The 16,972-nt window shown below is 37.8% G+C and overlaps 2 protein-coding genes across 2 annotated transcripts; one reads left to right on the top strand and one right to left on the bottom strand.

Moving 5' to 3' along the window:
* The first annotated feature begins 1,766 nt into the window (after positions 1–1,766).
* Positions 1,767–4,982, top strand: LOC110896768 (protein CUP-SHAPED COTYLEDON 2). The gene is made up of 3 exons (XM_022143903.2): positions 1,767–2,089; positions 2,932–3,215; positions 4,244–4,982. Exons 1-3 carry the CDS (start codon positions 1,903–1,905, stop codon positions 4,820–4,822), a joined length of 1,050 nt encoding a protein of 349 aa, XP_021999595.1. The 5' UTR covers positions 1,767–1,902; the 3' UTR covers positions 4,823–4,982.
* Positions 4,983–9,340: 4,358 nt separating this feature from the next.
* Positions 9,341–10,761, bottom strand: LOC110896767 (2-oxoglutarate-dependent dioxygenase DAO). Its single transcript, XM_022143902.2, has 3 exons — positions 10,387–10,761; positions 9,844–10,162; positions 9,341–9,729 (listed from the first exon to the last, which is right to left on the bottom strand). Exons 1-3 carry the CDS (start codon positions 10,701–10,703, stop codon positions 9,478–9,480), a joined length of 888 nt encoding a protein of 295 aa, XP_021999594.2. The 5' UTR covers positions 10,704–10,761; the 3' UTR covers positions 9,341–9,477.
* Positions 10,762–16,972: the final 6,211 nt, after the last annotated feature.

Genomic DNA, 16,972 nt, shown 5'->3' with positions numbered 1-16,972 from the left:
GAGTCTGTTGATGCACGGAATGTCTGTTGACTGCGTCTACAAAAAGTCTGAAGTCAAGATTGGTCTTTAGGGGGTTAAAGTGTAAATATTGTGTAAAATAGAGTTAGGATCGCTTATATGTCATTATATTGTTGTGGACCGGTTTTGTGTCACTTATATGGATCGCTTATAGGACAAAGGGTCTGGATCGCTCATGTGTCATGTCTTAAGAGCGACCCTGGATCTCTATATATAGGTCAGAGCGGTTCATAAGTTGTAACGGTGTATGTGTGTGCTACGGTGCTGAAACTCTGCCAAATTTTCATCAGAAAGCAATAGAAAGAAAAGGAATTGAAAGGATAAGTTGTTGTAACTTCATTTACGTTGATTTCGCCTTCGTACATGAAGATGAACTACCTTGACTGACTTTTCGGGTCATAGAACGGTCCAACAAGGGGTGTGACAAATTAGTAACAGACTTTGATTGCATAATCTTAACGACTAGATTATGTAAAGAATTAGAACCTCATGTGAAATACCTGAATCCCAAAATATTTGAGATAGGTGTTTGAATATGAGACCGAGTATGAGACTACTTAAAAAAATTACGACTCGGGGACATGTGACGAGTCTTAACTGGTAGTTTTTAACCACACAAAATCATAAACATATAAACCATTACTTGATGGCATATAAGTGAACCAATGGTCAATTAGTAACGGACTTTGATTGCATAATCTTAACGACTAGATTATGTAAAGAATCAGAACCTCATGTGAAAAACCTGAATTTCAAAATATTTGAGATAGGTGTTTGAATGTGAGATCGAGTATGAGTCTACTTAAAAAAATTACGACACGGGGACATGTGACGAGTCTTAACTAGTAGTTTTTAACCACACAAAATCAGAAACAGATAAACCATTACTTGATGGTATATAAGTGAACCAATGGTCAATTAGTAACGACGGACTTTGATTGCATAATCTTAACGACTAGATTATGTAAAGAATCAGAACCTCATGTGAAAAACCTGAATCCCAAAATATTTGAGATAGGTGTTTGAATGTAAGACCGAGTATGAGACTACTTAAAAAAATTACAACTCGGGGACATGTGACGAAAGTTAAAATTATTAAATAGTTAAAAGGGTACATGTATATATCATACTCTAAGCCAGCTTTTAGAGTGAGTTTAGGATTAAGTTTTAAACATTAGTCATCTCAACTTCGAATTTTGACCATATTAAAATAATAAAAAGGTATACTGCTACCAGACAGTAAAGTAAATCGGTGAACGGTTAGGTAATGAGTAACAACTTTTAGACAAGTCTTCATAATCAAGTATGTGACCATGATTATCAAAATGAGTTTCACACCTTTGTCACCACCATCACCATCTCTAATCCTATGATCAAATTAGAACTAAAACCAATTAACACATTCAATACACTTCTACTTGAAAACATGATTGACTTATGGTACAAAGTGTAAAGAAGTAGCAGCCCTTATATGTAAATGGGTCGATCATTACTTTTCTCACTTGCTTATATCACACAACATATGCATGCACTATGATAATAATAATAATACAAAAGATACGAGATAGTTGCAGCCTTTAAAGTTGAAAAGAATAAAAAAAATATCCAAAAACTTTACATTACACGTATATACAAACCAAAACTACTTTCTGTTCCTACTTCCTACTCTCATTTTCTTCACTGACATGGGATTAGGAATACCCTCTTTCCCTGCTGCACACTTCTTCACGCACGCACGCATCACCCCCTTCCTCCATGCATCTCTCTCTCTCCTCTTTCTCTCTCTAGACTTCCATACACGACAACCATCCCAACCCCTTATTTAATCTCCTTCTATTATCCACCCATATGCATTCTTCAACTTAACGAGTATCTTCAAACGTTATGGAGTTTTTGACACACCAGTTTGACAACAATGGCGACTCACAACTGCCACCGGGCTTCAGGTTCCACCCTACTGATGAAGAACTCATCACATGCTACCTTCTACACAAAGTTCTCGATGGGAACTTCACTTGTCGAGCCATTGCCGATGTTGATCTCAACAAATGCGAGCCTTGGGAGCTTCCTCGTAAGTTTGTTTCTAGTTTCGGGCGGAACCAGAGGGGGTTAAAAGGGTCGGATGGTCCAAGTCACCAAAATTCATTGAATTTTTAAATATTAAATAAAAGCTTTTACTAATTTTTTTACTTTTTTTAAATTAATAGAGAGGTCAGGAGGGTCTATTGACTCGATCACTAGAATTTGTTGAATTTTTAAATATACAATCCAAGTTTTTTTTTTTATAGTTTCTACTTTTAATTAGTAGATGGGTTTGTTGAAGTTTTAAATATAAAATCAACGTGTTTTTATTGTTTCTGCTTTTAATTACTAATAAAGGGCCGGTCACTAGAGTTTGTTGAAAATTTTATAGATAAATCTTAGTTTTGTTGTTTTTTAAATAAAAAAAAAAAAAAACATTAGTTGCACCACTAATTGTAACCACGGGAAAAAAACTTATAATATATAATCTCCTCGTCTAAAAAGTTCGGGTTTCGTCACTATTTTTACAGTTAAAACTTGTGCCTTGTAAGAGCATTCACATCCAAACCATCAAATTATACATACATTCGACTAAAAAACAACTCTCATATCAATATATTTCCACTAAAAATAAATACTTTTTCTCTCTCATTTCAATTAAATAATATTATCATTACATTTTTCTCTCATTTCCACTCACAATCACTTTCAAAATATATTAAAAAATTATAACGGGTGAACAGTGTCCCCCAAATATACAGATGAACAGTAATATTTTCTCTCTCCTCTACTCACAACCACTTTTTATACCCTTTATAATATAAAAACCCATCCTCACATAATTTGATGGTTAGGATGTGAATGCTCTAAATTCGGTTATTGATGAAGCAGAAAGGGCAAAGATGGGGGAGAAAGAGTGGTACTTTTTCAGTCTACGTGACCGGAAGTATCCGACTGGACTGAGAACAAACCGGGCGACGAATGCCGGTTACTGGAAAGCCACTGGAAAAGATAGGGAGATTTACAGCTCGAAGACGTCAGCTTTAGTGGGTATGAAGAAAACTCTTGTGTTTTATCGGGGTAGGGCTCCTAAAGGGGAAAAAAGCAACTGGGTGATGCATGAGTATCGTCTTGAGGGCAAATTTGCTTACCATTTTCTTACCAAAAATTCAAAGGTATACTACATTATGTTATGCAGTAGGGCTCGGGCTGAGCCCGAGCTCATTTAACATATGAAAGCTCGGGCTCGACTCGTTTAGTATTTATTAATTAATTTATATTAATTATAATTATTAGTATACATATAATTTAGTTATTTTTTATATTTATATAAATGATAATTATTATTAGTTGTTATTATTATTCATTACAACTGTTTAGGCCATCCGTAGTCATAAAGCCCTTTGTGGGGCGTTATGCGACACGTGTTGTGCCACGTCACACAGAGGCTTTATGGGGCGTTATATCACTAGAGCCCGTAGTCATAAAGCCCCTACTCATCAATACCTAATTATTAATTTTCGTTTTTATTAATTAATTATAAAAACACTAACTAATTTTTGATTGGTCCAAACTTTGAAATCTTCCCCATACTTGACGCTATATATATCACGCTCCACTATTTCTTTTGTCTCATAAAACCCTTCGTAATGGTGTTTGGGCTTTATCGGGGCTTTACGGTTATTATTTTCATTTCAGAAATTTAAAGTTACTTTTTCATATTAGAAAGATAAAGTTAGTTACATGTATTAAATCATGGATAATTCTTCTCTTTTTCTAGGATTTAATACAAAGCTATCATTTAAGAAAATAAAATACTTTTTTTTGTTTAAAACTGCAAAAACCGAACCGCTAAACTGAACGACCGCCCTGCCGAACCCACCAACCCAAGGTTTCGTTTTGTTTTTTTTTTTTAAAGATGTAGTTAGTGGTTCGTCTAAAACTTTTCTCAAAATAGACCGGACCAGACTTATGAGCCGGCGCAGATATAGAGTGTAATAAGGGATAGCCCAGTTGTTCATCGACGCTCCGGCAGGACTGTAAATTTTAGAAAAAATTGACTTTTTCTTTTTAATTTCATTACCCTTTTAGAAACTTTTTCTTTTAAAAGTTGCCCCAATAATTACCCTAAATTAAATCATAGTTTAGATATTTTTCATGCATTCTGTCTTAAATATTAACTAAAGGTACCTTTGTTAATCAGGATGAACAGGTGATCTCTCGAGTGTTTCAGAAACCCAACTCCGGCAACACTGGTGGTTCCGGTTCCGGTACCAAACGGGTAGCAACCGGAATAAACTCCTACCAAGAAGCAAACTCTTCAACCTCAGTTTCCCTCCCACAACTTCTCGACTCCTCGTACGCCTCGGCCACTTCAGCGTACACCGCGGACCACGACACCTACTCCTACGACAGCAACGCCGCCTCAACCGAGCAGCACGTGCCCTGTTTCTCCACTGCCTCACCCACTAACTTCAACCCGCACCTCATTTTCAACCTTCCTCCGCCGCCGCCACTCTCCACCGCCACTTTCGCCACCCCAATGGGCTACCCGAAGAATGTGGTGGCGTCGTCGTTCCCGAGTTTGAGAGTGCTTGAGGAAAATCTTCAGCTACCGTTTTTCTACTCTTCTGTTGCACCACCGCAGCCGCCGATTCATGGGGATGGAGTGATGTGTGGATACGGGGGTTTGGGCGGTGATGATGTGATGCCGGCGGTTTCTTCAGTGGCGGAGAAACCGAAGGCGGGTCTTACCGAGTTGGATTGTATCTGGAGCTTCTAACTGATCGTTATGGCGGCCAGCGGCGGATAGTTTATGTTTCCTTTTAACGGTAAGATATATTAAATACTAGCAAGACGCTAGAAAATTAGGATTTATAAGCTTGTGTTGTAATGGATCTATTTTAGTATTTTCTGGTATGTTATTTGTTAATGTTTTTTTATATTTAGCTAGTGAACTTCAAAATGGGATCACTACTATGTATCCTTTTTATTTGAAAATTAGTTTCAAAGAGAAAAATGATTTGTGCATCTAAATATATATTGTTTTCCAAGAAAAAGAGCCTGCACATGGTGTAAACTTGAGGTACGAATTGAAAGTTTGAAACTAGATATGAACTAGACATGAAATAATTAGATATGAACTAGACATGAAATAATAAAATTTTGATTTGTAGAGGATAATAATATGTTAAATAAACATCTCTTTTTTAGATTAACATCTCTATCCCATTTGAAAAAGATACATTAGGCTTGTTAATGTATACATGTCAATCTGTCTACATCCCATTTTAAAAAGATACATTAGGTTTGTTAATGTATACATGTCAACATGTCAATCTATCTACAACAAAAAATTAAATAAATAAAAAACATACAATTTATAGTTCACACCCCAACTTGACTATATGTTCAAGTGTTTCCTACCACTTTATAAGCATCATAGATCGAGGTTGAAAAGTTAATTAAGAACCTAATTAAAATAGATAGCTAGAGTAACTAAGGTATCGAATTCATGAAAAGTATTTGGTCAGTGTTAGGGTGGGCGGGGCGTAAATCGGGGAGTGCCGCGGGGAGTGGTTTCACCGATTAGGTGGGTGCCGCCAACCTCACGGTGAGGTAGAGAGAGGGTGTTTCACCGGTGGGGAGGTGCCGAAGAGAGGGGGAGGAGAGAGAGAGGAGAGAGAGAGAGGGGACCAATCAAAAGCCTTACTTTTTTTTTTTTTTTTTTTAAAAAAACCAACTCCCCTAATAGGGGAGTGCCGCCATCAAAAAGGGGTATTAGGGGAGTGTTAGAGGGGAGTTGACGTGGCATTTTATGGTTGGTTATGTGTAAAAGGGGGGACTCACCTAAGAGGTGAGCACCCCTTACACCCTTATACTTTTTGTTTGATTATTTATTCTAAAACTTCATCGAAAACGAGAGTTGAGCTTTTAGATTGATTATGAAAACAAATGAACTTTAAGTGGTTGAAAGAGGTACTTTTTGTTTGATTATTTATTCTAAAACTTCATCGAAAACGAGAGTTGAGCTTTTAGATTGATTATGAAAACAAATGAACTTTAAGTGGTTGAAAGAGGTATGAGAAGAATGATTAACTATAGGTTTTAGATTTGGCAAAGCAAAAACTAACCTAGTTCAATCTAGTGGAAAGTCATTAAGGGGACCATGTATATGCTTAAACAAGTGATGGATATGACAATTAGCTCGATATACTAAGTTTTGTGTTTAAGTTGTAATTATCTTGTAATTAAAGGTTGGGCTCCAAATTGTATCTAGGGCCCTAATGGTGATTAAAGCCCATTAGGAAGCCTAATGGCACATGGGCCCAGGCCTATAAATAGGAAACTGAAAGAACAAGTTAGGGTTAATGGTTTCCAAAATGTTTTGCTAGAGCGAGAATCCTAAAGTGAGAAAGCACCAATCTTGAAGTTTTTGTGCTTGTGATCAATACAAGTCCTTTGAAAGTGTCTCGTGTGTCGTTTATTCTTCGTGTTTCTGTTTTACCTTGATTTGTGTGCCCACGATAGGTGTTTGAGTTATTTCCACTCACTTGAACATCATAGATCCGTTATCTAGTGTTTGATCCGTGACTCAGGGGACTTACATTTAAATAAGTTCAAGAACCAAGGATCACGTCAGATGCATCTTAGGAAATCAAGCTACTAGACGTTTGGTCTTATTACCATGTTTAAATTCAAAACGCCAAACCTTATAAATAGATGTAATAAATCAAGACAAGTCGTTATGGTATTTATATGATGCATGTTTTCAATTCGTTTAGTGTGTCGTTTCCTTTATTCAATTGCTATGAAAATTTTGAATGTTGCATCCCGTGTTTCCGTCTTGGCGGGGTGCGATAATCACGTAGGGTATTGATAAATACAAATGTTTATTTGTTAGGTGGTTTGTTAGATTCTCATATGGAAAAGAATTAAGTATGACTCATCTATGCTATCAACTATTAAAACCACCCGTAGTGGCTCCTGAGAGGGCGTTTTTTTGCCCAATCCCGCCCAAACACGCAGGGGATCCACCCCCCTTGCGTGTTTGGCTGAAAATCTTGTTTTGGGGTTTTTTAAATCACGCTTTCGGTGCAATTTTTTGGCCAATCAGACCGTTTGCAACGGTAAAAAAGCAACGGTCAGATTTTTCTTTTTTTTCTTTTTTCATTTCTCACCTATGTATATACACACTTCTACTCCACCATTTTTACAAACAAAAACCTATACAATCTCAAATATTAAACCATTTTTATAAAAAAAAATTGGTTCCCCTAGTTTCTCGTCCATCGCAAATTATTATTATAGAGAGTTTTTAGCGGATGATGGTGAATCCACCGATGAGGACGTCGAGCAAGAGACGGTTACGAGTGCTTGTCAACTAGCGGTGCGATATATGAAGTATTGTAGCCGGCCCGAACGTGAAATTAAAACAAGAGATTAAACTGAACGAGACCGGCGTGCGGCAAACGATCGGTTGATGAAAGATTATTTTGATGAAGCGCCAAAATATCCGAACCCAGAAGTTTTTAGGCGTCGTTTCCGGATAAGTAAGTGTTTGTTTCTACGCATCGTCGAGGACTTTGAAAACAACTTTGATTATTTTAAACAAAAAGCGGATGCGAAAGTGACACTTGGATTCACCGGTATTCAAAAGTGTACGTCGTCGCTACGAGTCCTTGCTTACTGAAACACGACTGACATCAACGACGAGTATTTAAAAATGGCCGATAAAATAACGCGAGACACCTTGGAGCATTTTTGTCGCAGTACATTCCTATACTTTACTATAAACATTAAAGTATTTTTATTTTTTATTTTTTAGCTTATGGTTGGTTGTATACGTTTGTTAAAGGTATTATAAATTTGTACGGCGCGCGTTATCTGAGAACGCCCACTTGGTATGACCTTCAAAAGATTTACGAGGTCCATTATAATGAGCATGGTTTACCGGGTATGACCGGGAGCTTGGATTGTATGCATTGGCGTTGGGATAACTTTCCGACCGCATGGCGAGGTCAACACACACGGGGTGACCAAAAAGGACATACTGTTATTCTTCAGGCGGTTGCCTCACAGGACCTTTGGGTTTGGTCGGCTTATTTTGGCGTGGTCGGGTCAAGCAATGACATAAATATTTTTGAACAATCTCCGTTGTTAGAGGATTATATTTCTGGCAGAGCTCCAAAAGCGTCTTTCTACGCAAACGGAAACTATTAACCCCATGGATACTATTTGTCCGACGGAATTTAGCCTAGGTATTCGATGGTCGTGAAGACTTTTAGTCATCCGTTCGATGAAAATAGAGCACACTTTAAAAAGGTTCAAGAGTCTACGCGAAAAGACATTGAGAGATGCTTTGGAGTTCTTAAACGACGATGACAATATTTGAGAAATCCTTGTCGTGCATGGACCAAGCAAAAAATGAGAGATGCTATATACGCTTATATAATCATGCACAACATGATTTTGGAAGATGAAGGAAAGACGATATGTCAGAATTATGTACCGGAAGCTGTTCAGGAGGAGCATCCGCAAGCGTCAATAGAAGAAAGAGTGAATAATGCATGAGAATTGCGTTACGGACCCCACCATTCCGAGTTAACGGTTGATCTGGTACAACACGCATGGTCGACTGGGTATATCCCAGCTAAGGAAGACGAAGATGACGAGAATGACGAAAGCGAAGATGAAAATTAATGTATTTTTTTTAAGTATGATCGTTTTTTTTTATTTTTTTTTTTTTAGTATTGTAATTTTTTTATTTAATGAAATATTATTAGTTTTTAAATTAAAAAAAAATAATGCTTGTGTAATGATTGGTTGGGGCATTATTGGGCATTTTCCACTACGCCCCTTTTGTAAAAACGCATAATAAGGCCCCCTTGCTAACTGAACTGACACATGGCAGAAAACGCCAAGGATGATAGCATTATTTACTAAAATGCTAAACATGGTCTAAAGCAACTGGTACTATGCCTGATTTATAAGTGACCAACATTTGGTAGACATATTGCACATGCAAATGGTTAACGATTAGGGTTGTTGGCGTGGGAAAACGAGAATTGTGTTATTGTACAAGTCAAATTAAAGTCTTGAGGGATATTGATGGATTTGTATGCACAAGACGCAACATATAACAATTATTCTAAAGAGTCACACATGAAGCAAGCTTATAAAGTATATATTCAAATATGATTTGAACGTATAATTAAACATGTCTAAGTTTATACAACGAATGCGAATAATAACAATAAAAAAATGCAAATGTACCTACTAATATCCTACTCATAGCAAATCAATGTGAATAATATAAATCCAAATATTGATTATTATTATTAATATCACATGTGCAAACAATAACAACAACAAAGTAGCAACAACAACAACACAACCTTATTAAGATTCATAAATGGAGAGAAGCAATGTTGTTATTCATATCCCAGAGGTGCTAAATAGCTCGAGGGTTTCACCGGTGTGTAACCTCTTCGCACTTCGGGCATTTCTATATTCCTTGATATCTATGGGAACGTAAAGACGAGGGTGTTCCGAGTCCACAAGTTTTGGTGGAGCTTCCACCTTCTTGTCTTTCGGCCCTAACACGAATAAAACTGTAGAGTAACGCGTTTTCGGTTCAACACACCACACTCGATGCTTCACGTTACAAAACCTTCCATTGCTCCATGCCTGCATCACATTTATGTGTCCTTTTAATAGCACATAACTATGGGAGTGTTCAAATGAGAACCAAGATTTAAATTATCGATTCATTTAAAAATTATCGTTCATTCAAATGCGTACCTTGGCAATATCACCGACGTTAACAACTATAGTTCCGGGCAAGGGGTCAACCGGAATAAGCTCACCGGAGTATTTATCAACCACTTGCAAACCATTCACGTCTTCGTCATCGTGTAAAATGGTGACAAACGATGGGTCGGAGTGCAAGAAAACGCCACACGACCCCACGCTTTCTAGGCTGAAATTGTACTTGTTAAATCTCATTTGGCAATTCCATCCATCAAACAAATCTCCGGCCAAACCGAACCCTTCCATTAACTTCTGGCCAATAAGTCCGGCGAGTTCGCGAATAACTTTTGTATACTTCAATACAATCTCCCTACAAATGGAAATCAAACTTGCTTTAACGCCCAATTGTTAGGCCCAATGATTACCTGCTCTTTCGGATCTAGTCTGTCGAAGGTATGTCCGTGGACAGACTAGTATCCTATATATTCATATTCTTCTAGTATGTCCAAGGCATGTCCGTGGATATATTCACATTCTTTTAAATAATAAAGTTTGCCAGGGTATAGTCCTTTTTTTTAAAATAAAAGTTAGTACCTTTGGTGAGGGGAGACATCCAGGCGATCAAAGAAGTCGTCTGGGGTCGAAACCTCATCAATACTAAACCCCTCGAGGTATGGATTCACGGCGTTGAATCTAAAATAGCCATTGCCACCTTCAGATATCCGCCTCTTGACCTCCTCCGGGAGATCAAAGAGTGCGGCCACCACCGTCTTCATTTCTGCCAAGAGATCAGCCGGAACTCCATGGTTGACTATTCTAAAAATGCCCCATTCCTCACATGCATTCACTATTTCCTCTGCTAGTCCATCAACCCTCTGCATGTCAATCACCGGTACTCCCTTCCTAGCCATCAGTTTCTGCCGATTTGGATGTTTCAGGTTTACTTTGTTGTGGTGGTGGACTGATATATAAATCCAAAAGGGGTGACAAATCATCACATAACAATTATATATAGGTGTCACAAATCACGTTGGGTACTTGTTTAATTTTAATTAATAAGAGTTGAGTTTGAGTTTTCAAATTCTAAAAAGGCTGGAGTTCTATGCTTTGCGGGTTTGGATGAGAATGGGTACGGGTCAACACGGTTTAGGATCGAAATAAGTTCGGTCAAAATGCTGTAGGAGCAAAATGAATTCGGGTTAAAATAGGTTTTGAGCTAAAATATGTTGGGAGTGCGCCAAATGCTCGACCTGTTGAAGACCCACAACTGTGAAAGCAAACCCTTGAAGGTTGAAAGATTCGTTGCACCCATAAAAGCAACACTCATTTTATATGAATTTCATGAATTTTTAACATGTATGAATTCAAGCATATTACAAATCGAAAATCACATATCTTCAACATAAACACATTTTTTTAATAAAAGAGAGAATTAAAATATGAAATTACACATCATCAAAAGTTAAGAGTTAAAATGAATAAAAGTTTATCTTATCGTGTGATCCTAAGCCAATACTATAATACTAATACAAACTCTTATTAGTTTATACAATAAAGTTAAAGATTCGATACTTCTTATTTGTATTTTTAATGATGGACGAAGACTTATTAGAGTTAACATAAACTAGAAAATGGTGCGCCTGCCGGCAATACAAATGCATGTTACGTATGTACTTTTAAAATATAAGTTACGATTGTTTGTTGGCCGGTTTACTTGTACAGTGATGGTGAATTTATTAATTATTGAATTTTGTAGCTAAGTTTTGGCGTTTCCTTCATTATTTTTTTTTTCATTTGTGAATGGGAAACGAATAACATGATATACACCTGAATGGGGTTATGATCAAATAAATGTTTGTATATGGCTAATTTACGCGTTTAAATTACCAATTGATCTTTTGTTTTAAAGCTTCAAATTAACAATCGTATGAAACTAGCATCGAACCCCGCGCTTAGCGGTGGGGTCGCAGGAGGGTATAGGCGAGTATCAGTGGCGGACTTATAGTTTTAATAGGGGTAGCACGGGCTACCCCTCAACCCCGTCTCCGTAGTATAAAAATACCCCTTAACTTCATTTCCGTAGTGTAAAAATACCCCTCAACTTCGTTTCTGTTATATAAAGGATACCCCTGATCCTAAAAAAAATAAATTAGGATACCCCTAACTTTTTGGGCTAGTTCCGCCACTGGCGAGTATAGATTTATTACCTGATATATCGAAGTTATTAGGACCATGCAGACTTAAATCTAAATGACGGTAAAAATAACCAATCAACATGGTTAAGTAAACATATTTAGAGTTTGAAGTTATCTTTAATCTAAAGATCCCAAAAAATAAGAAAGCAACATGATTAAGTTGAATAAATAATAAGTAAAATAGAAAAGAATCAAACATATAAAAAAAGATAAAAAAAATATGTATTTGTTAAAAAAAATTAACTTCATTAAACTTTAAGGGACATATGATAACTCTATTGAAGTGGGGCTGAAACGTAAATTATTTATAAAAAAAATATTATTAAACTTCTATATAATAAATATATTAAGAATTGCGGGTATATGTAAATCGTTTATAAAATAATATTAGAGCTCAGAGGTGGTTTAATAACTTTATCAAAATTTAAGTTTTAAAAATGTAAATTGATTAGAAAACAATGATGTTATAGGTGTGTAACTATAAATTAAAGTAAAAGTGTATCAAATAAGGGTGTAAGTAGTGGTTAAATACTTGAGAGTGGTAAAATAAAAAATCAACCAATGAGAGTGTGCCACGTCAATTAGTGAAAAGTGTTTAAACTTTGGTGAAAAGTGTTGGCAATGGTTTAGACATTTGGTGAAGTGGTAAACTTTTTAAATAAAAAAAAAGAAAAAGATGTGATTGGTTGAGATTGGAATGGACCCCACCCCACAACCCCCCTCCTTCTCCTTCCTCCCCTCACCGATTCGGTAATGCATCACCGATTTAAGCCCATTTCGTCAAACACCACATGCGGCAAATGGGTTGGCATTGGTTTGCCACCCATTGCCGATTCGGTAACGTGGGTTTGCCCCTCCCCACACCGAACACCCTAATAGTTCAGAAATTATTTTGTTAATATATATAACTAGTATTTTTGCTCGTCGCGTTGTGGCGGTCAAAATGAATTAAACATGTAGAGGGCCGATCCTGAGAATTCTTATACCCTGTTCGACCTCGAAAAAACGTGCCCTCGGGCCTTAACGAAATAAATAATTTAAATTAGTTTTTCATATAATCGTGAACCGTTAACAAAAATATAACATTCGATAAACAATGCAGTTAACAAAATACTTTCCTGTTATACGACGTTTCAATATCCACAGGGCACTAGATGCCGCCCAACATGGACTAATTGTTTTTTATTAGTTTTTAAAATCATTTGGGTATTGGGCTCAGTAATCTAATCACAATGGGCTAAATAATCTAAATCATATGATTTTTTTTGTAAGTGGGCCTATGTTATGTTAGTATTTGTACGGCTATACTCTATTAAATTTTTTACATATATAATATCGGATTTAAAAAAAATTACGTGCTCTACGAAATCACGGACCCTGGCCGGTGGTCCTTCCCGCCCACCTCCAGGGCCGACCCTGAATGTCACACCCTCAAAATACCACCTAGGGAGTGTCCCTGATAGGCGTGTGACATACCAGCAATGAGCCACCAATTACTTGAACCCATACATGTTTCAAAATAAAGTTCCCAATTATTAATAAAATACCATCATTAAGTTCAAACGAAAACCAATATGTTCAGCGGAAGAAAATAATAAATCAAAGTCAGACTGTTTAAAACCAACGTATAGTATCAAAAACCAATCACGTATATCCCTCCAGTCAACCCATGACCACTCCTGCTACTCCAGACAGCAAGTTCCCACATCCAAGATACCTAACAACCTGCGAGCATGTAACAAGTGTGTCAGACAAGGCTAGTGAGTTCATAGTTTTACGAAAACGCTAGTTACCAAGTGATTAGTTAATCCATTTAATTTCAATTCCGAAAGTAATGTTGATAATATCTCGATACTGAACAAGACGGCTCCTGATGTATGTTTTTGCCCGTTCCCCAGTGCTCCTATCAAAGCACTGGGCCTGACTGGGTCATTAGTTCACACCCGCCCTCTCTTAGGAACGGGGTGAGGGTGCCAAACCTAAGTAGCGCTACCAACTAATACCCCGCTACCACCCACGATAGCAAAAGATGGGACTTAAAGAGATAGAGAGTGAGAATATTATCCAACATCCCAGTTTTACCCAAAAGACTTATCCCTTCCCGGGATACCCACTGACTGTCCCAAACCACCGGGACGCATGCTCAAAGTAGTGAACTCACCTTAGAGTGCTCGGTGGGATTAGTTACTCGTTTAACCAAACAACCAACCAAGTCCTATGATAATTGCACATATAACAGTCAATATGCATACATGCTCGGTACGTATCATTCCACACGTATTCATCAATAAGCGCACACAACACACAAGTAGTGACATTCATCAACCCATACACCAACTTATACAGTTAAGCGCAAAGTATAAGGATTCATTAACCAAAGCAATATATCCTATGTAGAAATATATCATGTTATGTGACCCGACACTAGACAACTCAATGCATAACCAACTAATTGTGCGACCCAATAGCTTTAAACCTGGCCCAACAGTTAACCACCACCTATTCTGTTTAACCCAGCTATACCAACCGGCCCAAGACATTAAATTCAATCCAAACCACCCAGCCCATCACCGCCTCACTGTTTATCCAGCCCACACTTTATGATGCGGCCCACTTCCTGCTGAAATGATCTCACAATTACGTTTGATCCGATGACAGGGGCCCAATCACGTTAGCATATTATTAATTCAATTTGTACACTAACCTAAAGACTTGTAGTTTTTACTTATAAAAAATCAAAGTAATACATAATTACATATCACCTATATGAATGTCATGATTATAATCCTTCCCTCCACAAGTCTCGGCCAGTTATTAACTCAATCAGTTGGGCATTTTTGTCAAAAAGTCAAGATAGCAACATATCATGATCAATCCATCCATTACCTCTATGAACATGGCGGCCATGTGTGATCAAACCAAAGCATGTGGACATCTAGTGATGTTGTCAGTAGGATTATCATGGGCATTGAATGATGAGTTAAGTTGCATGACTTATATGATTATTAGATTTTGTTAATAAATCACTGTTACGAATGGATGGATCGATCATGTAACTTCAATACTATTGGACCTTTAAACCACTTAATCATCATTCTATTAGACCTTTAGAATCACTCAATCATCACTCTATTGGACCTTTAAAACCCCTTAACATCAATATGATAAATCATACTTTGACTCCATGCACACACATACATCGAAACTGCCACTAACATGTAATTCAATTTCATGTCTAATCTATTAATCATGCAATCACATTCAACTAATGATCTATGTAATAATTCATACGTATGACCGTTCAGTGATCCATGACATTTACATTAGCAATAACAAGTAGGTTAACAGTTAGTACATACAAGCATGGTTCATATCGATCATCAAGTGTAATCAATGGATTAATAGTTAAACTCACTAACCGAATGCCAGAGTATAGATTGGAGAGATCACAAGGTTTCGATGAGGAGACTCCACTGCCGTCGCACACTTAGGGGTTTTAGGGTTTGTGTTTCAGGTTACGTAACATGTTATTATATGGATAAGAGGTTTGGGCCGGTTATACTTTCTAGTCATAATAATAGGTTGGGCCGGTTGCAATAGGTAATCAAATAACACGTTTGGCCGGTACTACACGACAGCACGGATCAGTCCTTGGGCCAAGTTCGATCAATTATGACAATGGGTTTCTTAATTAAACAAGCACACATACGTTGCGGTCCGATTATACTAACACATATAATTCTAACAAGGCTACCACAATCGCAAAGCAGAATCATACAAGCACGGATACAAGCACGACACGCTAAAGAGGAATAACGAAGAGTTAGGATCACGCTACTAACCTTGTATGTTCGGGTTGTCACATCATCCCCAACTTGAAAGAAATTTCGTCCCGAAATTTGACAAGTAAGCACAAAGGAGGGAAGTGTGAAATCAAGATTGTTGCGGATTTTGCTCAGGTGTCACATCATCCCCAACTTGAAGAGGAATTTCGTCCTGAAATTTGCGAGCTTTACCAGATTTAGACTTGTCTTTAGGAAAAAGGTGTGGATACTTGACCTCCATTTGATCCTCCCGCTCCCACGTGAACTCCGGCCCACGCCTTGAATTCCAACGGACCCTAACAATCGGAATTCGACTGTGTTTACGCACCTTGACCTCCCGATCCATGATCTCAATAGGCTCTTCAACAAACTGTAGCTTGTCATCAATCTTGAGCTCTTGAAATGGCACAACTAGTGTCTCATCAACCAGACACTTCTTTAGCTGAGAAACGTGAAAGACATCGTGAACATTACCCAACTCAGCAGGTAACTCAATCTTGTAAGCGACTTTACCGACACGCTCCAAGATTTTAAACGGCCCAACATAACGCGGATTAAGCTTACCACGTTTCCCAAAACGCACCACACCCTTCCATGGTGAGACCTTCAACATGACACGGTCATTAACTTCGAACTCCAAGGGTTTTCTACGCTTATCGGCGTAGCTTTTCTGGCGATCACGCGCTGCTGCCATACGATTCCTGATTCGAACAATATTTTGTGAAGTTTCAAGAATGAGCTCAGGACCTATGAGTTGACTATCACCCACTTCAACCCAACAGAGAGGAGAACGACATTTCCGCCCGTACAGTGCCTCAAACGGAGCTGCCTGAATACTAGTGTGATAGCTGTTATTGTAGGAGAACTCTATCAACGGCAGGTGTTTCTCCCATCCTTTCCCAAAATCGATCACACATGCCCGCAGCATGTCTTCAAGCGTCTGAATAGTGCGCTCACTCTGACCATCAGTCTGTGGGTGATAAGCGGTACTCATATCGAGCTGCGAACCGAACGATTTATGCATTGACTGCCATAATTCAGAAGTGAAACGCGGATCTCGATCTGAGATGATAGAAGTTGGCACCCCGTGCCTAGAAACCACATCCTTAAGATAAACTGCTGCCAGCTGAGAAAATTTGTCTGTTTTCTTGATTGCCAGAA

Source organism: Helianthus annuus, chromosome 12 (genome assembly GCF_002127325.2).
Source record: "Helianthus annuus cultivar XRQ/B chromosome 12, HanXRQr2.0-SUNRISE, whole genome shotgun sequence".
NCBI classification, from domain to species: Eukaryota; Viridiplantae; Streptophyta; class Magnoliopsida; order Asterales; family Asteraceae; genus Helianthus; species Helianthus annuus.
This window is presented reverse-complemented; position numbering and strand designations above follow the sequence as displayed.

Coding starts and splice junctions, on each gene's coding strand:
- LOC110896768 (XM_022143903.2), top strand. CDS start 1,903: ATGGAGTTTTTGACACACCAGTTTGACAACAATGGCGACTCACAACTG. Junction 2,090..2,931: donor CGAGCCTTGGGAGCTTCCTC/GTAAGTTTGTTT, acceptor TTGATGAAGCAG/AAAGGGCAAAGATGGGGGAG. Junction 3,216..4,243: donor TTCTTACCAAAAATTCAAAG/GTATACTACATT, acceptor TTTGTTAATCAG/GATGAACAGGTGATCTCTCG.
- LOC110896767 (XM_022143902.2), bottom strand. CDS start 10,703: ATGGCTAGGAAGGGAGTACCGGTGATTGACATGCAGAGGGTTGATGGA. Junction 10,163..10,386: donor GATGTCTCCCCTCACCAAAG/GTACTAACTTTT, acceptor TTCCATTTGTAG/GGAGATTGTATTGAAGTATA. Junction 9,730..9,843: donor ACGTCGGTGATATTGCCAAG/GTACGCATTTGA, acceptor AATGTGATGCAG/GCATGGAGCAATGGAAGGTT.